General features: G+C 37.1%; 1 protein-coding gene across 2 annotated transcripts in view; it reads left to right on the top strand.

Annotated features, from left to right (window-relative positions):
- Window positions 1-3,037: 3,037 nt before the first annotated feature.
- Window positions 3,038-22,331, top strand: part of WDR33 (WD repeat domain 33) — a gene marked incomplete at its 3' end in the record, with an annotated part of 68,864 nt that continues 49,570 nt past the window's right edge. For both annotated transcript variants that reach the window (XM_084236561.1, XM_084236560.1), the window contains exons 1-6: window positions 3,038-3,319; window positions 4,451-4,519; window positions 5,354-5,458; window positions 7,660-7,755; window positions 7,907-8,058; window positions 9,720-9,817. In XM_084236561.1, the coding sequence (XP_084092687.1) occupies window positions 3,116-3,319; window positions 4,451-4,519; window positions 5,354-5,458; window positions 7,660-7,755; window positions 7,907-8,058; window positions 9,720-9,817 (724 nt within the window). In that variant the 5' untranslated portion in view covers window positions 3,038-3,115. The remainder of the gene's footprint in view (window positions 3,320-4,450; window positions 4,520-5,353; window positions 5,459-7,659; window positions 7,756-7,906; window positions 8,059-9,719; window positions 9,818-22,331) is intronic.

Below are 22,331 nucleotides of genomic sequence, written 5' to 3'. Positions count from 1 at the left end.
TAAGGGACATGTGAAGATATTGCTGTGTTGCGAGGAGATACATTTTTGTTGTGATTTTGAATATGATTGTACTTTTTCCCCTTCTTTTTTCCCTTTCATGCTGGACCTTTATTTCTAGAATACAAAGTAGTACTTGACCATTCAAGGAAAATGTAAAGGCCTTTTTTTTCCATAGTAAGTTTTACTCAACAAATTTGTAAATAGAAAGATACTCTCTCCCATCCCCTAAAAGGTCTTAAAAGAAGGTATTTTTCTCTAGCTTTACCGTATGAATTATCCAAGAGTGTTAGCAACAACAGATTGATTGTTTTACATTTGACTTTAGTCATTTTCCTTACACTTGACACTTGGTTAGTGCTGTATAGCCATGTGCACATCACCCAAGTTCAGCACCAGTATCTTTCTGTTATGTTTTATCCACTGCCTGTCTGTTAAGTTTTATCCACTGCCTGTTTGTTTTCAAAGGATTAAATTCCCATTTTGTGGGCCTCCCCGGTGGCGCAGTGGTTGAGCGCTGGGTTTCGAAGCTGTCCGCAGCCTCTGCAGCGCCAGTTCAATCCCCGGCTGTTCCCCGGCCACCGGGGGAGGGTCCCACATGGCGCGCAGACCTCTCCTGCCGCCCGCTGCTCCCCTCAGCAGTGTACTTCGGTCTTTCTGCCTGCTCTGCTCCCCGCTCTGGCGAATTCTCTCACCCTCCCGCGCTTCTGACTGTACCCAGTGCTAGTATAATAAATAAACAAACAAACAAACAAACAAACAAATCTTTAAAAAAAAAATTCCCATTTTGTAATTGAGGTAGAAGTCACATGTCATGAAATTCACTGTTTTAGCCATTTAAAGTGTTCCGTTCAGCACTACTTAGTACATTTACAATGTTGTACTGCCTCTAATTCCAAAACATTTCATCACCTCCAACAGAAATCCCATTCCTCTTCCCCTGTCCCTGCAACTGCGGAGCTGCCTTCTCTGGATTTTTCATATCAGAGGAATCATACAATATTTGACTGTTCATGTCTTACTCCTTCACTTACATATTTTTGAGATTCTTGCATGTTGTAGCAGGTGTAAGTACCTGATTTCATTTTAAAATGCATATAGATATATGTCCATTCCCATTTGACATCAGCATTAGAAGCTAGGCTATTAGGATTGTTTTAGTCTAATAAAACCAGAAATTTGATGATTGTAATGTGAAAAAATGATAATATCAAAATATATTTTTCAAAGAAGTACTCTTTTAGAATTGTTGGCTTAGCCATGTGAATTGCAGGTATTAGTTCAAATTTAGATGCTGAAACTTAGTTGGAGTAAATAGATTTTTTTCACCAGCCTTATTGAGTCAAATGCTTAGTGCGTTTTGTATATTCTGATTTAACTCACCCACAGCTCTAAGAGAGAGAATGTTTCTCAGTTCATTGCAAATTAACATTCATCAAGGGCTGACTACAATTGCCCCAGAGTAATGGAAATAATACATATTAAACAGTTTGATTTTACTATTTGTTTTTAATGTTGTGGGACTCAGGATTTCATTCTTCTCCCTTCACTTCTTCCCACTGGTCTTCTAACATTATTAAATGGTTTCAGGAGAGACTAAAGTGACAAGAATTAATGAAGTAGTACTAAGAATGTATTCATTTTCATCCAAGAAAATCATAACTTTTTTTTTAATGTTTTTTTTTTTTTAAAGATTTATTTATACATGCACTGGGTACAGTCAGAAGCACAGGAGGGTGAAAGAATTCACCAGAGCCAGAGCGGGGAGCAGAACAGGCAGGAGGACTGAAGTACACTGCTGAGGGGAGCAGCGGGCGGCAGGAGAGGTCTGCGCGCCATGTGGGACCCTCCTCTGGTGGCCGGGGAGCAGCCGGGGATCGAACCGGCACTGCAGAGGCTGCGGGCAGCTTCACAACCCAGCGCTCAACTGCTGCGCCACTGGGGAGGCCCCATAACTTTTTTTTTAAAAGATTTATTTATTTATTTTTTTTTACAAGAGCTGGGGTATAGGCCAGAGGCATGGGAGGGTGAGAAGATTCACCAGAGACAGAGCAAAGAGCAGAATAGGCAGACTGACGAAACACACTGCTGAGGGGAGCAGTGGGGAGACAGGAGAGGTCTGCTGCGCCATGTGGGAATCTCCCTGGCCCGCTGGGAATTGAACCTGCACTGTGAGGCTGCGGACAGCTTCACAGCACTGTGCTCAACACGCTGGGCCACCGGGGAGGCCCGAAAATCATAACTTTTAAGTCCTTTAATGTCTTAAATGTGATATGAGACTTGTATAAGAATATAGAAGAATAATGAAAAATGTGATCTTTTAAAACAAAAAATGGAAAACAAAATCTGGAAAAGCTTCTAACATCCCTTATGTGTTTTTCAGAGTATATTTAAGAAATATAATAAAAGTGTGTTTTTAAATCATATATTTATATTATTGGAATATAAATTTAATTGTAGAGCATGGAAGTTGGGAAATTATAAGCTCATAACATTTTTTCTGTTCAGATGTTAGCTTAATGTTGCTTATGTAAGTGTGTAAACGTATATACTAAGAACTAAGCTTCTGTGGAAGTTACTTTGAGTCTGAAATTAGATGTACTTTTAGCTTTCATATGAAGTAAGGTAGTTTATTCCTCTACAGTGTTCCTAGGAAATTTAAAACAATAAAACTAAGGTTTTAAAATTTTATACAATTTGACTATTTATTGTCTTAAATGGGGTCTTAGAATGATTTGACAAACATAGTCAAACTTCATTTAAAAAATGTGAATATTCTCAGTGAGCCCACCTTTCCCCACTCCATAACCCTTCTTTCCCAGCTGGGCCCTTGCCCAAAACTCAAACTGTTACAAATTGTAGGTTTCCTTTCATTAGTCTGAATGTTCAGCAAATACTTCCACAGTACTTATTCTGTGAATTGGCCTTTTCCAAATTTGTACCTAGCCATTAATTTTAATAGTTCTTTTTGTAGATAGGTTGACTAATAGCTAGAAACAATGCAAAAGGAAGATAAATAAAAGTGTCATTTAAAATTTTTCATACAGTGTTGCAATGCTGATATTTGTAGTGAAAGTACTTTTTCCCTACCCTAGTGTCCTAGAACGAAAACACCACCATGGCTACAGAAATTGGTTCTCCTCCTCGTTTTTTCCATATGCCAAGGTTCCAACACCAGGCACCTCGACAGCTGTTCTATAAGCGACCCGATTTTGCACAGCAACAAGCAATGCAACAGCTTACTTTTGATGGAAAGCGAATGAGAAAAGCAGTAAACCGAAAAACCATAGACTATAATCCTTCTGTAATTAAATATTTGGAGGTAAGTCAACTTAATATGCTTCAGGTGACCTTTGGTTTTTCAAAAAATAAAATTTTTTAAATGCAGGCTAATAAGTTTATCTGTGTTTCTTGAATTAGTGGGATAAAGTGGATTTTCACATTTTAATAAGTAGTTATTTTGTTCTGTACATTAATCATCTCAAAAATTATTAAAGCTATACTCCATTTAGAAATAGGCTTTGTTTTAATGGTTTACAACAAATCTCAAAAGAGGGTTCTTGGCCAACCTTAAAAAGACACTTGTTAAACCCACAATGTATGTTACATGTTAAAAGACTGCCAACATAGGAATATTTTTATGAGAACATGCATTTAGAATTTTGTGTATCAGAATAGTGGCAATAGGAGCATAGACTCTCCAAACCCCTTTTGGTAGGTCGCTTGTAGTGATCAGGGAAAGGATTCAACTTGACTGTTGAGCACCTGCCAAAGTCCTATGGGGAAATCAACTCTGTGGCAAAATAGACGTTTGCCTAAATCTGTCAGTTTCTCCCCTTTGAGTTCTTTATATGTCTTAACTCAGGAATTAGCCTGTGATTTACTTTTCATTACTAACCCCTTTTACTTTAATTGGCTTTGGTCTGCTCTGGCCTGCTAAAAAATTTGTCTGCTTTTCATTATGAGACTTACTATAGTTTGCACATTGGGCATAATTACTAGTATGTTGCAAGCATGTATGAGGAGAAAATTCTTTTAGAGGTAAAGACAGATTTAAGTTTTCCTGGGTATTTCAGTTGGAAAACTTAGACTAGGAGAATTTAGGAGGAATGAGGAAACCAAGGACAAAATAATTGTGCTGAGGAGTGTGAAGGAATTGGGGATGTCTCTGTTCCTCTCCTTAGTCCTTTTTTTAAGGTATGAGTGAGAATGTGTTGGGATCAGCAGTATCTTGGATGATTGCTTGGGCATCGTGTGAATAAAGAGAGGAGGAAAATTCTAACAATGTCAATAGAATTAAGAGAGGAACTCTCTTTAAGAGAACTGTTATTTGTGTTTTAGAATGTAATGAAATTTTTTTCTCCCAATTTAATAATAGCTTACATTTTGTTACTAATTGGCTTAGTTTCAAATTGACCATGTAATACTTACTAAATTTATTTATTTTTGACAGAATAGGATATGGCAAAGAGACCAGAGAGATATGCGGGCAATTCAACCTGATGCAGGTTATTATAATGATGTAAGTACAAAATATGTCATACTAGTTTTATAAAACTTACATGGTTAGACATTTGAACCTGCAAATAATGTGATCTCAAATTGAAACATGGGCTTTTCTTTTTACACTTAATGTTACTGAAACAGAACATTCTTAAAAGGGTAATAGAATACAATGCTATAAACCATGGGCTATTGTCTATCTCAGTGAAAAGGTTTCTTTTAATGTTGCATGAACTTTTGTTCTGGGGCTTAAAGCAGTGTACAGGAAAAGATTACACTGCTTCAAAGTCTATGAATAGGAAAATTAATTTAAAATTTGACTTACTGTGAACATGTATAATTTTGTTAACTTTTTGAACTGTTCAGGAAAATCTGATACTTGATTTATCATTTGTTTAGGAATAAATAGGCATTTTACTTTTTTAAAAAAAATATTTATGTATATAAGAACCAGGGTACAGGCCAGAAATGTGGGGGGTGAGAGGATTCACCAGAGACAGAGTGGGAATAGAACAGGCAGATTGACTGAAATACACTGCTGGGGGGAGCAGCAGCGAGTCAGGAGAGGTCTGCTGTGCCATGTGGGTAGCTCCCTGGCCGGTGATCGAACTCTTTTGTGCTGCAGTGGCTGTGGATAACTTCATAGGTTGCGTCTTAACCCCTTGCACCACCATGGAGGCCTGCATTTTACTGTCTTGTATCTTGGTTTTCATTTCATTAACATAGCCTAATTAAAATCTGTGATAGTTTTTAAAGTCTTTAAATGTTGAAATAATTTCCTTGCTATATCCTGAGTAATCAAGAGCTCTTAAAATCCAATTCTTCTCTCCCCCACCCTCCTTTTTTTTGGTAGCTGGTTCCACCTATAGGTATGTTGAATAATCCTATGAATGCAGTAACAACGAAATTTGTTCGGACATCAACAAATAAAGTGAAGTGTCCAGTATTTGTTGTTAGGGTAAGTATTATATTGAATGGTTTTTGGAAAAATTAATCCTGAGTTGTCTGCAAATATATTTAGCAGGGCAAAGAAAAACTTTAAATATATATGACAAAAACCCATGTATTGCCAATAATTTTATTTTCTAATAATCATTTATCCACTATGTATCCACATTCAGTAAGGTACTACTTTTGGATTGCTTTTCTTCACATTGTAATTGCCATAGATTTCTGGCCATGCATATACTCCTTCATAATCTCAGACTTGCCCTTAGTACTGTTTAGAAAATGGTATTTCAAGATGAATGAAAACTCTTAAGTGTTACTAGGAAGGAAAACACCCCAGGAGAGGTGAATTGTCAGCTCCATGAAGGTATATAGTAGGTACACAGTACATTTTCACTGAAATTTTTAAGATAAAATTTGAATGGAGGGCCTCCTCTGGTGGCGCAGCGGTTGAGCGCTGGGCTGCAAAGCTGCCAGCAGCCTCTGCAGCGCTGGTTCGATCCCCGGCTGCCGGCGAGGGTCCCACATGGCACGCAGACCTCTCCTGCCGCGCCCACTGCTCCCCTCAGCAGTGTACCTCGGTCCTTCTGCCTGTTCTGCTCCCCGCTCTGGCTCTGGTGAATTCTCTCACCCTCCTGCGCTTCTGACTGTACCAGTGCTTGTATAAATAAATAAATAAATCTTAAAAAAAATTTTGAATGGATTTGCAATAAAACGTCTACCCATCTTTTTCTCTATGCAGTCAATTAATATTCCCATAGATAATAGTATGTTTTATGATTTGCTAAATAAGAATGCACTGGCTGCATAATAATATCTTAGTTATAGAAACATACATTATTTACTAATCCAACTTGCGCAATTAACATTTAAGGGAAAAATAATAAGCAGGTGAAGAACAGCGCTTGTGTAATGTGGCATTAGAGCAAAATGAATACGTCCTAGCAGAAATAGACAGTAGGAGAGCAGGAAAATTTTACTTATAATTATCAAAATCATGATCTGCTGGTAAGCAATAAAAAGCCAGGTCATGTGTATCTGTATACTTTACCATATAAATATATTCTTCATTGTATATATTTCATTCTATTGTTCTTATAAACATACGAGTATTTTTCAACTCTGTGATATTCTTTATTTTAGAAAATAGGATCATTCTATTAACTTTTGTGTATATTTATATCTTCTAAGGAGAGTGTGTAATCTATAATGGAAATTAAGAAAAAATACATTGTTTTCAATTGATCAGGAGAGGTCACCTGTTTCCTTTAGTAAATTGTGGCAAAATACTGGTTTTGTGTTAGTAACAGACTCATTTTTTTTTTTTTATGTTTTATTTTATTTATTTGTTTGTTTGTTTGTTTTGTTTATACATGCACTGGGTACAGTCAGAAGCGCGGGAGGGTGAGAGAATTCACCAGAGCCAGAGCGGGGAGCAGAGCAGGCAGAAGGACCGAAGTACACTGCTGAGGGGAGCAGCGGGCGGCAGGAGAGGTCTGCGCGCCATGTGGGACCCTCCTCTGGTGGCCAGGGAGCAGCCGGGGATCGAACCGGCGCCGCAGAGGCTGCGGGCAGCTTCGCAACCCAGCGCTCAACCGCTGCGCCACCTGGGAGGCCCCAGACTCATATTTTTTTGAGAGTAGATCACTGTTAACTGTGAATGGAAGATATTAAAATTGTTCCCTCTTTCCCCTTTTAACAAAATATGTTTAGTTATCAGGAAAAGTGTGATAGTTTTGATGTCCTTCAATTGGTACTTACTGCTATACTATTGTTTCTGCCTGAATTGGTCCACTGGCAGTTGTAATAAACCAAATTAGTCTTTGAGTTTTTCTGGTAACTGACCATCTTATTTATGTTAGCCTACCATGTGTCTTAGGAAATTGAGTTTTTGCATATTTTGTTTTGAAATGCTCTTTGGTGTGGATAGGTGTGTAATTTAACCAAATACTTATAAATGCACTCAGAATTTGTACTTTCCTTAATTGAGCGGAACTGCTAGAGCTTTCCTAGCATTGTATTAATGTAAGTTCTTTTCTAACAAAGTTTTTCTTATAAACTGAGTTATGCTTAAGTGGAAGTCAGTATTGTCTCCTTACTGCCAATTATTAGATATTTTATAACAACTTTATAAGTTTTTTCAAAATAGTTAATGTTGGGGGTGAGGGCTTGTTTGTTACTTTTTGTAACCTGTCTTTTTTTCTTCCCCAGTGGACTCCAGAAGGAAGACGGTTGGTCACTGGAGCTTCTAGTGGGGAGTTTACCTTGTGGAATGGACTCACTTTCAATTTCGAAACAATATTACAGGTAACAGTAGTCAGATGGTAGCAGAGATATAGTTGCTTTATTGACATTTTAACCTTATAATTGGACAAATCATTGTTGTGAATTAATACATGCTCCTGTAAAAGCCTGACATCATGTATTCCAACATGTACAAATGTTTCTGTTTTCCCAGGCCCACGATAGCCCAGTGAGGGCCATGACTTGGTCACATAATGACATGTGGATGTTGACAGCAGACCACGGAGGATATGTGAAATATTGGCAGTCGAACATGAACAACGTCAAGATGTTCCAGGCACATAAGGAGGCGATTAGAGAGGCCAGGTTTATACACAATATACCATTTTCTGTAGTCCCTATTGTCATGGTTAAATTATTCTCTAAGTGTATTCTGGGTGCAAAGATGCATGGGCTCTGTCAGATTCTGGGAAACTTTCTGCACCCTATAAACACAGTATTTTTCTTTGTTTTCACACATTCACCATTTTGCTGGCACCTTTCTGAAGTAGTGTTGTCTTGGTATCAGCCTTTGCAATATGTTAGAGATGTATTGTCTGCCGCATTTTGCACTGGTTTTCTCTTTTCATTTATGGTTAATAATATGTATACGTATTCCTTTTATTATCTATTGTGTAAGACAAGAATATTTCATTCCAAATAAAGAATTCAGTCTTTAATTATACAACTGAATAAAATCTAAAGCCTACAGAAAACATCTTCAGAGTTCACACAAAATACGAGAAAAAGGCTTAAGTGAAGACCTGGTTGGCTTGGTTATGCCACGACTGCAAAAGGAAAGTATAGTAGGACTAAAAACTCACAAATAACTCTGGATGTGGCAAACATTAATGGATTAATGAATGGGTTCTTCAAGCTTTGAAACTGTAAGCATACCATTGTCAAGAAGATTCTAGGACCTGATTCACTGTTGAGAACATCAGTTACACCAAATGTATGAGTGGAGTTTAAAAAATATTTTCAGTGACTTGTATATTTTTACATATCAATGAGATATGTATAGTAAAGCTCAAGAAAAAGTTTCAAAAACAAGCCGGAAGAATTGCTGCAGCCTCAGAATAAAGCTAAGCAGCATTCTTTATGGTTGTGCCACCCATGCATGAGAGGTTTTCAACTTTATAGAAACATCTTCAACTGCAGTCACTTGTTTCTACTTTCAGAATCTTAACACGGATAAACATGCTTCTGCTGAGACTCTGCCTTAGTGTTCTGCCATACATTGAGTTTTCACAGTTGGTCCTTTCTTAGTTATAGAGGATTCAAAAGTTTAAGGGAGTTGTTAAGAAATTTTACGGTCTTTCACTATAGGAAGAAATAATGGCGATCTCCTGTGTAGCAGATTCTTTGCCTTTAAACACAAATCTGAGTGTCCCTGTGTTATAAAGTTTTCCTCAAAAGGTACAACATTCATGGGATTGCTTGCCAGGAAGAAGATGTGAAAGTTTTCCCCAGAACTCCTAAATGAGAAACATCGTGTATAGATATATTTAACAGCAGTCTTTAAATAGCCTTCCTGATTTTTTTTCCCCCAGCTTATTAAGTATTTGAGGCAGAAGCTGATGCTGATTTTTTGAGCAGTATTCCTATGTGATTTAAGAAACTGCAGGAATATTGCAGAAATAGAATTCATTTAGATTCTACACTTAAATCAACTTCATGTTTTTTCTTGGTGCAGTAGGATATAGTATACTGCGGGAGCACAGGTAGCACTAGTTCCATTAATACACTTGTAAAGTTCTCTGAATATTAATGACTGAAAATTAAGAAGCAGTTATTGTTGAATTCTTCTTTTGATGAGATACATTGGTTAGCTGACAACATTCTCTTTAAGGGCTTCTTCACTGTTGGATACTTCCCTCTCCTGTTTATAACGCAGCACAGTGTTTTTATTTTTTCCCTGTCTGAGAAGCACAGATAATCTGTTAAATGCTGACTTCTTTCCCCTGCTGTGTGTCTTCATGTAACAGTTTCTCACCCACGGATAATAAATTTGCTACATGCTCTGATGACGGCACTGTTAGAATCTGGGACTTTCTTCGTTGCCATGAGGAAAGAATTCTGCGAGGTATGTGTACTAACAGTACTGATTGGAATATTTAAATAGGGAAGGCATTTGTGGTTAAATCACCACAATACCACAATACCAGCTTACATCTCCATCCAGTTCTTCTCACATATATACCGTCTCAGTCAGGCTCTTTAAGGAAACCAAATTCTCTGTTTCACAATCATTTTATGGATTTTTACTAGTAATATTATCTGTGAATTTTTTTAGCTATAAATTAATACATGCGTTCTTCCCCCTCCAACCCCTAATTACTTGCTTATCTATATGCATCTTTTAGGGTTAAATTCCTTTTTCTTATACAAAGGATACCTTTCCCCAGCATATTGACACTGTACTTTTACTTAGATAGCTCACATTCTTCTAGTAGTTCTCTTTCAATATGAACTAGTTGAGGTGTCTCCACTTCTCAGTATTGCTGTTTCTGAAGGCAGGTAGCTTTTTTTCAGTATACCACATTTATACTAAATGGCCCACTTATTACTGAATTTTGGGGAAATTCCTTGCTTATTTTTCTTGATTTCATTTATAAATTCTATATTACAAAAATATCCATATTTTCACTTGAATTCACCTTGGACTTCATAAAGTGAGAATGTTGAAATGCTAACGGTATAATGCCATTTGTGTGAATTTAGTGGTGGTAGAATTAGAATTATTTTTTTATATCTTCAGTATATACATTAAAGCAAAAACATTTACACTTCAAACTAAATCCCATTCATTTATTATTCACTAGGAAGGTAGTTTTCAAAGGTGCTTCATTTGAACCTCTCCTGACTTAATAGTTTTCAGGATTCCAGTATGCCATAACACCGTCTTCTGACACATAACCACAGGGTGGGTAAATGGATGCCACAGCATTTGGTGTCAGGAAATTACTGTTCAGTTTTCTGTTCAAGAATTAGTAGAGTTAGTTGTCTTGTTTCTTACAGCTTTCCAGAGTTTTATTTGTAGCATATAGCATCCATGCTTTTTAGACAAGAAAATAAAGTCTTTTGATATTTAACCCATATTTCTTTCTTTCTTTTTTTTTTTTTTTAAGATTTATTTTTATTTATGTATTCATACAAGAACTAGGGCGTAGGCCAGAAGTTTGGGAGTGGGGGTGTGTGAGAGAGGATTCACCAGACACAGAGTGGGGAGCAGAACAGGTGGATCTACTAAAATATACTGCTGAGGAGAGCAGCAGGTAAGATAGGAGAAGTCTGCTGTGCCATGTGGATCACTCCCTGGCCAGGGATCGAATTCATGCCACAGTGGCTGGCGATAGCTTGATAGTACTGAGACTTTAACTCCTGTGCTACCAGGGAGGCCTGATAATTAACCCATATTTCAAGCTGTATTTGCTTAAGTAAATATTCCTGGCTTTGCATATTTTGTATGGCTTCATCCCCAGTACAGTATTATGTCAGCAGCATAGGATGTAGTAACTATCATTAAAGAAGTGCATTTACTAATAACTAATATTATATAGATGAACTAGATGAACTCTTTGAAATCATCTAGTCTGAGTTATTGTATTGATGACCCCGGAAAGCTTCAGTGACACGTTCAAGGTAAAATAAGCTGAGAGGATGTACTAGAATCTATCATTTAACTCCTAGTCTGATACTACACTAGTGTTGCATCTTTCCTCAATAGAAGTCTTAGCAGTTAAACAGAAATAACTTTTTCTAGTCTTTGTGCATTCTGAGAAATACAGAATAGTAATCGTATAGTAATTTTTATTTATTCAAAGAATTCTAGAGTGCCGTGACAATTTTCCAGTGGATTAGGACTTTAATAACTGTGAAGTTTGTATAAAAGCACTATGTATCTTGAATTTAAAAAAGAAGGATCATTTTTTCTTTATCTTTTCTATAACATTTTTTCAATTCCAAGTTTCAGTGAAGTGTTATTCAGTTTTGGTAATTAAGCTGTTTCTAAATAGTGCTTAAAAACTTTGCCTCTGAAATTTAGAGGGTACATAAGAAAGATACTAACTAGCAGTGAAATATTTTCAGAGTGAGTCCAGGTAAATTTGGGTAAAGTTAAGAGAATGTTGAATCATTACCTGTTCTTCTGTATCTCAAAGTATACACCAGTGTGTGTGTGTGTGTGTGTGTGTGTGTATTTTATTTTACATTTTTACTATGGAAATTTCAAATACACACAAAAATATAATAAACTTCCATGTACTTTTAGGATTTATGTTCTAGTTTATTTATGGTTTTTTGCTTCCTTGTAGAAAATACTCTGCTTGCTTTATAGTTATTGAGTATGTGGGATGAATACAAATATATTAAAATAATAATTATACCACCCAAGTAGTAGTTCTGGTAGTACATCTGGTGTGGTAGATGAATCATTAAATTCCAGTGGTCCATACTCTGTAATTCCTCATTTTTCTGAAATTTGGAGAGATTTTAAAATAATGAAACCAAAACTTCTAGTTTTCTATCCTTTACCTGGTGGATTGGTATTACCAGGATGGTGAAACTCTAGTTTTCTCAATGATGCAAAACTCTTCAAATACAATTTGAAGTGAACTTAAGTTAGTTCTTTTTTTGTGGAGAAGGTTGGAACACAAAGTCAGACATAGGTAGGACTATCCAACTTCTATAGCATCTGTTGCTCTGTATGAAGGGATGATGATCATGTAACCCACATAGACTCTAACATGGGAGAGGTAAGCATGTTCTTACAGCCTGAGAGTGTTGTACGTCAGAGCATCACTTTTGAGGTTAAGTATTAAGAAAATCCAAGAACATTCTAATTGAAGGGGAGGGGGGAGGCTTATGATCATGTATTCTAACTCTTTATTAAATGCTTACCTTTACTCTATCACTCCTATCAACTCGTCTTCTCACATTTTCAGCAACAAAGTATTCACTACCTCAGGAGTACCCTTTGCAATTTAGATACCTCTAATTTTTAGGAAGTTCTTCTCTTATGTCAGAAATTTGCTTCCTTGCATTTTTTCCTGCATTCTGGAACACAAAAAATTAAGTCTGCACTTCTACATAGTGGCACTTTAAATATTTGAAGACAGCTGTTGTATCATCTTAGTGTAATCTTTTAACTATAAGCACACTGGATGCCTGCATGTGTCAGAAATCCTGATACCATACTTTTGAGTACAGTTGCTTTTTAGTGTCCTGAGATTGTTCTTATGCTTTCTGGAAAAGGAAGATGTTACACAAGAGTAAGTAATCAGTACTTTTAAGATTAAAATGACTAGAGATACATTGTCAGGAGATCGAAGTCATGGTGATGGGTTCGTAGATAGGGAAAAGAAATAGACACTTAAAAAATTGAATATTTAGCAACATTGACAAATACCACTTACATATCTACCCATTATTAAAGCATATGCAAGTCACATAATTTATATATTTTTTTCTAGTATGAGTTAAACATCTCAATTTATGAACAGGGATTAAAATAACAGGGCCTCCCCTGGTGGCGCAGTGGTTGAGTGCTGGGCTGCAAGGCTGCCTGTAGCCTTTGCAGCGCAGGTTTGTTCCCTAGCCACTGGGAAATAACATTTAAGCTCCATGAATACATGAGTCTAAATGTGCCTCTTGTTTACTGATGTTTATACATTCGGCTGCAAGGGAAACCACATCATTAAATTTTGTTTATTAAATAATGACCGTATACTATATGTATGCTACCATAGGTAGAAGGACTTATTACAGGGTATGAGCCTTATTCTCATACATTAGAGTTTAAGTGGGGAAGATAAGATATTTCCACAAACTTACGATGTTGGATAATGTGGGAGAAAAGTCATGATAGTGTTAGACATGTAGTTTTATTTTTTCTGATTTTTAAATTTTTTAAAAAACATTTATTCATGCATACAAGAACTGGGGTACAGGCCAGAGGTGCAGGGGTAAGAGAATTTACCAGAGACAGCGTGGGGAGCAGAACAGGCAGATCTACTGAAATACACTGCTCAGGGGTGCACCATGCGAGTCAGGAGAGGTTTGCTGCACCATGTGGGTTAGCTCCCTGGACGGGGATCAAACTGGCGCTGCAGTGGCTGAGGGTAGCTTCATAGTGCTGCATCTTAACCCCTTGCATCATCAGGGAGGCCCCCTAGCCATGTAGTTTTATCAGAGAAGACTTAGAAGCAGATCATGTATTACCAGTTGAAAGGCAAATGAGAAAGTTGAGAATGTACAATCAATAAGAATACTGAAGTAAAGTATTAGTGAGAAGCATATACCCTTAAAAAGAATCCGGTCCGCAGGTTTCAGCATGCTTTCTCCTGTTTCACCTTGATTTTAGAAGAACAGACATGTAACCATATAACACTGTCATCCTTACTGTGGGGCGTGTTCTGAGTACTTCATTAATCTTCCCAGTAACCCCAGGAGATGAGTACTATTTGCTCCACTTATTTTACAAATGCATAACCAAAGTGGAAAGAAATTAAATAAATCTTGCTGAGGAGGTCACGTAATCTGTAAGAAGTGGGCCTGTGATTTGAGCTCTGAACCACAATGTTAAACTGCTTCTTTTATGTTTTAAAAGTAATTATTAGCATGGACATAATACTGTCCTAAGCTGTGAGGACAGAATTGCAGAATTTTGGAGGGCTGAAGCAAGGGGTGGGTAGAGGAAACTAATTTAGGTACTCAAAATCATTTTACTATTCTTATAAGAGTTCATAGAAGTTAGAGGTTTTCATTGTATGACATATTTAACAACAAAAACCATACTGAATATTTTAAACCACAAATAGATTGAGAGATACTTATGTACTAGGTTATTTAAATAGAATATGGATGTAACAGTTAATGCTGAGACTTAGGAGGTAAGATCTGTTTCAGTTTTCATATATATGTGTGTGTATGTATATATACACACATGTATATATGGCAGTCATGAAGAGGAAATGGACTCAAGTACACACAAATTAAGAAAAGGAATATAGGGCCTCCCCTGTGGCCCAGCGGTTGAACGCTGGGTTGCGAAGCTGCCCGCGGCCTCTGCAGCGCCGGTTCGATCCCCGGCTGCTCCCCGGCCACCAGAGGAGGGTCCCACATGGCGCGCAGACCTCTCCTGCCGCCCGCTGCTCCCCTCAGCAGTGTACCTCGGTCCTTCTGCCTGCTCTGCTCCCCGCTCTGGCTCTGGTGAATTCTCTCACCCTCCCGCGCTTCTGACTGTGCCCAGTGCATGTGTAAACAGAACAAACAAACAAATAAATAAATAAATAAACATGCCTCTATTAAAAAAAAAAAAAAAAAAGAAAAGGAATATAAGTAATACTTTTTTTTTTTTTAAATAGAGGCATGTTATTTATTTATTTGTTTGTTTGTTTGTTTGTTTGTTTGTTTTGTTTGTACATGCACTGGGTACAGTCAGAAGCACGGGAGGGTGAGAGAATTCACCAGAGCCAGAGCGAGGAACAGAGCAGGCAGAAGGACCGAAGTACACTGCTAAGGGGAGCAGCAGGCGGCAGGACAGGTCTGCGCGCCATGTGGGACCCTCCTCCGGTGGCAGGGGAGCAACTGGGGATCGAACCGGCGCCGCAGAGGCCGCGGTCAGCTTCGCAACCCAGCGCTCAACCGCTGCGCCACCGGGGAGGCCCAAGTAATACTTTTTTTAAGCCCCCATGTATCCCTTACTGATTGCATTTGACTGTGGTTTTTAATAAATAAGACAAACTTCTCTGCAAAGATCTTTTGGTTCAGCAGTGTGTTTTTGAACTGTGTGAATACATATTTACAAGGTCTGTTTCAAAAATCTCTGATAATTTTTATTGGAAATTATTTTACTTATTAAAGTAAAATTGGCAAACCACATAGTTTGATTAATGCACATTATTTCTACCTTGTTTCATAAAACATTCCACAAAATACCCTATCTTTGCTTCCCAAGATAGAAAAAAACAAACAGCAACTTCCTTAAAAATAGCCTGTAGCAGAATGACTCTTTCCACTAACATAACACATTTCAATATTTAAAAAGCACTCAGTCACATCTAATGTAATCTTCCTAACAACTGTAGGCCCATGTTGTATACAGACACCTCTTTTCTCTATCTGTGGTTCTTCATTTTGAGCAAAAATTTATTTAAGGCTCTTTTTCTTATGTTCTCCTGAAAAGACTGAATCATGGTAGGTTCTCCTATGTAATAATCTGACAATATGAGAAACAAGATGATTTATTTCTAAAGCACAGTATTTGAAGAAGTTAGAGTAATGGGATCCTGATTTATTTTATATGGTGCTTTTATGGGAATTAAAATTTTTTTTTAAAGATTTATTTATGCATACAAGAGCTGGGGTACTGGCCAGAGGTATAGGGGGTGAGAGACAGAGCAGGGAACAGAACAGGCAGACTGACTAAAATACACTTCTGAGGGGAGCAGCGGGTGAGTCAGGAGAGGTCTGCTGCGCTGTGTGGGTTGCTCCCTGGCTGGCTGGGGATCGAACTCTTGCTACAGAGGCTGCAGATTGCTTCACAGTGTGGTGCTTTAACCCCTTGCGCCACCAGGGAGGCCCTAAAAAATTTCTTTAAGGCGAAGAAAACAGTACATAAAATAATTATTTTAGATTTTTCTACTGGTCTTTGTTTCTATCTCTATTTTAAATATTGCACATAATAGAGTAAAGATTTGTTGAAAATAGAACTGTGACTTTCTAGGGATTGTAGAACTGTATGCTGTGCTATCATTGGAATTGAGTCAAGAGCAATTTCCAGATACTCTTGTATATAAAGATTCCAATTTTTTCACAGTGACAAATGATAATTAATAATTAATAGCCAATTTTCAGAATCTTTACATCTTTGCATCTATAAAATATACTATAATTGTCGTCTTTATTTTGAGTGAGACTTAGTCATTCACTGATGAACTTAGTTGCCTGTCGTATTGTGGAGTTTCCCAGCTAATTGTATCTTTAATAGTTTAAGTTAAAATTCAGAATTTTGAAAGAGCTGGTAAAATGGATAAATATATCATGTACTTTTGGATTTCACATTTTTTAGTGAGTTGATCTCTTAATAAAAGCATATTATCAAAAATAAATGGTTTGTCAGTGAGGGAAGTTCCAAAACAAATACGTGGTTTTTATTCAGTCACTTATCCCCTCTCCCTACTCATTGTTTTATGATATATCTTAAAGTTTGATTTTAAACTCTGATTAAACTATTTTGAAGTTTGATTTAAAGCCTATCTCAGGAATTTGTAAGTATTACCTACAGTGCTGTGATCTTTTTAGTTGTAAAGCGATAAGAATGAGAATTTCTACTAAAGGGAAGAAAGATAGTTTCTAGATTGTTTCATAAAATAGTGTTAATTTTTGGGAGAGTGTTTTACATTTTTAGCCTGGTTTTATAACATATGTTTCTTACACTAGCCCAGTGAATTTTGTCTGCTTTAAACTTGCTGATTTTTCAAGAAGTATTTCTTCCTAGAGAACACCAGTAAGGCACAGCCACTGCAGGGACCCTGTGGTGCCTGTGAGCCAGACTAGGTAGAACTCCACAGCCCCGTGCGCTGCTTTATTAATTAATCAATCAATTAATTAAGATTTATCTATGCATACAAGAACTGGGGTACAGACCAGAGATGCAGGGGAGGCAGTGTGAGAGGATTCACCAGAGACAGAGTGGGGAACAGAACAGGCAGACTGACAAAATAGACTGCTGAGGGGAGCAGTGGGTGAGTCAGGAGAGGTCTGCTGCGCCATGTGGGTTGCTCCCTGGCTGGCCGGGGATCGAACTCGCTGCAGAGGCTGCGGACAGCTTCATAGTGTGGTGCTTAACCTCTTGCGCCACCAGGGAGGCCCCCCAGTGTGCTGCTTTAGTACAGCCTTCCTCTGACTAGTACATGTCCCTTTGTAGAAATCCAATTTAGGAATACATAGCTTAAAAAGTTTCTAAGTCATTGCCATTTTTGTATCCTTTTCTCCTTTTTTTTATTATTCAAAAATTGAACCTTGAGCATCCTGCACTTAGCATCACCATCTCCCTTTGCTGGTGAAAAGTTTGTGGGAGGACCTGTTCAGTTTCCAGGTGTGTTTTTGTTTTTTTTTTTTGTCAAAGATGGGAATTAAAAGTATTCTGCTACATTAAAAAATAGGTAAATCAACATGAACCCAGAGCCAAGGAATACAGGGGTGAGTTCTAGAAACTCCCTGTCAGGGAGCTCAATATTTAATCTTCAACTGAAAACTTTTAAGTCTGTCATTCAACAACAGCACTTAGTGTTGCCAGGAGTCAAAGGTTAGAGTAGTAGTTCTAGGTCCTGTCAAGAGTACTGATGCTTATAGTTTGCAACTTCTAATCTGAAATGGATTTCGTTGGTAGTGACTGCTACATGTAAAACTTTAAAAGGCACTAGTGCTCTTGCACACAGGTTCTGAGAATTTTTACAAGATCTTCATTAAGGGACAATATTTCCTCCATTGAGAGCCAGTGGTTTGGAATTAATCTTACTGAAACAACTTTATTTTTATAGAATTACTAATGGGAGTCAAGAAAATGATACCAAATCAGAGGCAGTCTGTAGGTCATGGCCGCATCTTTGAAAGGTTGTTTCCAAAGTAAATTTTCTTCAGATGTTAGTTGACCTATGAAGCAAGTATGCAGAGAATAATGCAAGATTCCGGGCCTCCCTGGTGGTGCAGCGGTTGAACGCTAGGCTGCGAGGCTGCCCGCAGCCTCTGCAGCGCCGGTTCATTCCCTGGCCGCTAGCTAGGGTCCCACAAAAAAAAAACAAAAACAAAAAAAACCATTCCTTGCTTGCCCTCTGATGTGTTGGGCATTTCATTAATTTAGGTGGCTTACTTAGCAAATGTACAGATAATTCAAAATTAGAAGCAGAAGATGTCAGGATTCAAGAAGACATTGTTATGTTAAACTTAATAAAAACAATATGTTAACAGATTTTCAAAGTCCTGTACTTAGGTGTTTGACCTCAATTCTAGAGTTAGATTGACTTTATTAGAGTTTGTATAAAAATGATCATGAGTTTTAGATAATAGTGTAAATTCTTGAGGTGGCATGCCCTTCCACATTTTAAAAATGGATGTTAAGAATGGTGGAACTTAATTATTCAGGAGAGATGTCACAACTGGGAAAGGTCTGGACAATGTAAGGAAGAGTAAAGAGATGCTTAGACTTGAAAAGTTTAGCCTCTTTCAAATATTTAAAGGCTTTTGTATGAAAGCAGGATTAGATTTATTTGTATAGGCCTAGAATATAGCAGGTGACAATATAGCAGGTGAGAATATAGGTATTCATATTTGTATTATGGAAATTTTTTCTTGTCAAAGGATAAGAAAATAGGCTGTTGTGTAAGCTATTGGACTTTCTTCACTGAGATTGTGCCGTGTTTAGTTTGCCAGCTAGCAGGGAGACTGGAAACCCTTCCCTTTCCAGTGGGTGGTTTGATTTAATAGAGTTAACCTGGACCAGGTGGTTAAATGTAGTTTCATGTTTTAAGGCAGACCCAAAAGACTGTAAGTCCAGCATTTGGGCACTTGAATTGCAGAGGGTAAGTGGGTAGGATATATCCTGTGAGGACATGGTGCCAACTTTCGGTGAGACAGTAGATATCAACCCCATTCTTTGATGTAGTGAATGGGGCCTCATTGCCACCTAATCTTTTACAAGATATTTAAAAATATTTATACTTTTAAGATTCACTATGTACACATTTAAAGTGCACAAATCGTAAGTGTGTATAGTATGATGTATTTTTACACATTTGTAGCATCTAAACACTGCTTAGATCAGTGTATAGAATGCTTTAAGCCCTCTAAAGATACCTTCATGCCTCCCTACCACTTAAGTCTTTTATTAAGTAGCTTAGACTTTAAAAGATATTTCCATGAAATTGTTTTTCCCTTTTCTCTGTTTTTTTCAAGTTTATCTTAAAGTTTTGTGGTTTTTGTCATCTCACTTTGCCATGTGTAAAACGGTCTTAACTTCCCTCATTTGCCTCTGTTCTTTTGAAAATAATGCTTTTTAACTTACATATTTTTTTTATTAAAGAGCATGCATCGTAATATTTTTTCTGATTACTTTCATTTAATAGTTGGCTGCTACTAAAAGCAACACAAGTTAGTACATATGGAGATAGTACTATATATTAATATAATCAGAGGCTCTGGAACCTGAGTGATAGTTTTAACATGTAGAAGTCATGTGACATGAGGACAAATCACATTATTTATAATTGTGCCTTATTTGTATAACAGGGATTCATAATAGTAGCAACCTTACTGAGCAATCTAACTATTGAGAGTCTTAAATGAATTCAGGAGAAGCACTTACTTAGTACCTGCCACATAAAAGAGTGTTCAGTCAATATTAGCTCTTACTATTTCGTTGCCAGAGCTTTCTTTAGAACCTGCTTGGACCTCTGCCTATTTAAGAATAAAATTGATTATTTTAGAAGTGCATTTTACTTTACTCATTTAAGTGTTTTCCAATTACTGTCATGTTATTATAATAGTACAGGTTTTTATTGATAGTTATTCCAGAAATATGACCACTTGTTTAAACAAAGTTTCATGAATATCTAGTGGGGTTTTTTTTTTTTTTTTTTGGATGTAAAAGAAATTTAGCACTTAAAATTAGCCTTTTGAAGATCTCGTATGGAAGTATTGAAAGATTTTGTTAGATGAATCAAACATTTAAATGAGTACCCTCTCTGATTGAATCTCTTTTTGATGTAAATTAACAAGACATGGTTTCATCCCTTAAGCAACATTTCCCTAGTTCTTTCATTTCTTCTAATCCATTTCGTGTGCTAGTCAAGTACCATGATGAACAGGAATATTGAACACACTAAAAGTTAACGGTCACGGCTTGTCACACTGCAGCACATTGTGGTCATTGGCGTTTAATTAAGACAGCATTTTTCCTCTGGGGATCGAACAGTTTTTTTCCTGTTGCCCAAATTGAATCACAATTACAGCTCCATTTAGTTCAAGAAGTTTGGATGAGCTCATGATCTGGTAAATGTCATTTCTGTTTGTCATCTTCTGTTGCTTCTGTTTGAGTAATGTGTTCAGTAGTAAGGAGTCTTGGGGAAGGTATAGTCCACGTATTCTTTTATCCCAACAGGTAAGACTAATATAGAAATTTAATGTCATCTAGTTGGGGCTTCTGAGTAGCCACTATCCCATCCTATCAGACTTCCAGCTGACAGCATGCTGGCTGGGGTGTCATCTGTTGTGTTCTCAAAGTCTTTGGTGGAGTAACCTAGGCTCTAGCAGATAAGGGCCCCACTGATGAAGTAATTCTTAGAGCAAACAGGATGATATTAAAGGAGATACTAGGAGTTAAAGAACATTTAAGTGTCATGGTTTCTGAATTTAAATTCTACTAATTTCTTTTTCAAATATCTTACCAGTCTGTTTTTTGAGAACATTTTTAGTTTTATGGATTTAATGTTTTAAATTTCTATTTAAATGTAAATTATCTACCTGTCTTTTGGGTTAAAAAACAAAGGATTATTAAAATAATTCATGAGTTTTTACTAGGCCTTTTATTTGGTTTATTCTTGCAAAGAAATTAAATTATTAAAATGCCTTAACATTTTAAGTTAATTATTTTAAATAGATGTTTTCTTTATATTTTTGACATTTTTTAAAATGTCTGTTTAAAAACATGTTTGATGACAGAATTGATGACTCAGTTCTGATTTAGGAATTGGATATTAGCCATTGAAGATTAGAAATGATAGGTATTTGAAAGACAGTATGGTATAGAAGAGTTTGAGTTCCACAGGAAGCATGCCAAAGACTGATTAATGTGAAGGGTATGGCTTGGCACTGGTATTGAGATCTAGACTGTAAAAAGAATTCAACGTTGTGTTTCTTGTCTATTTTAGAATCACATTTAAATTAGACAAGCTAGGGGCCTCTCCAGTGGCACAGCGGTTGAGCGCTGGGCTGCGAGGCTGCCCCCAGCCTCTGCAGTGCCGGTTTGATCCCCGGCCGCTGGCGGGGGTCCCTATGGCGTGCAGACCTTTCCTGCCATGCCCGCTGCTCCCCTGAGCAGTGTACTTCAGTCCTTCTGCCTGTTCTGCTCTCCACTCTGGCTCTGGTGTATTCTCTCACCCTCCCGCGCTTCTGACTGTACCCAGTGCTTGTATAAATAAATAAATAAATCTTTAAAAAATATATAAATTAGATGAATTAACATTTATCACACAATAAAGTTGCATTTCTTTAGCATTTTTTAGAAGAGATTTACAGGGGAGGTTGGATTTAGTGGAAAGGTCAGTCTTCTTACTAGTTCATGTGGTAAATGAGGTATTAATAGATATTTTAAAGGATGATGAGCTAACTGTTCACATTTTATAGGTATAATTTAAATCATTGTTCCTTCTACTTGTGGAGTAGCCAGGTGTTCATGATACTTAAAAAGTAAGTCGTAATCCCTACATAATAAGGGACGTCAGACTGTAGTATGGATGTAATATTTTATATGCATACAATGCATATTACTAAGAAATGACAGGCCTTTGAAGGCAGTGACTTTTGTTTGGGATTTCAGA

Source organism: Talpa europaea, assembly GCF_964194135.1.
Source record: "Talpa europaea genome assembly, chromosome: 1".
Taxonomy (NCBI): domain Eukaryota; kingdom Metazoa; phylum Chordata; class Mammalia; order Eulipotyphla; family Talpidae; genus Talpa; species Talpa europaea.
The sequence above is the reverse complement of the archived record's forward strand: the minus strand, read 5'-3'. Positions and strand labels throughout refer to the sequence as shown.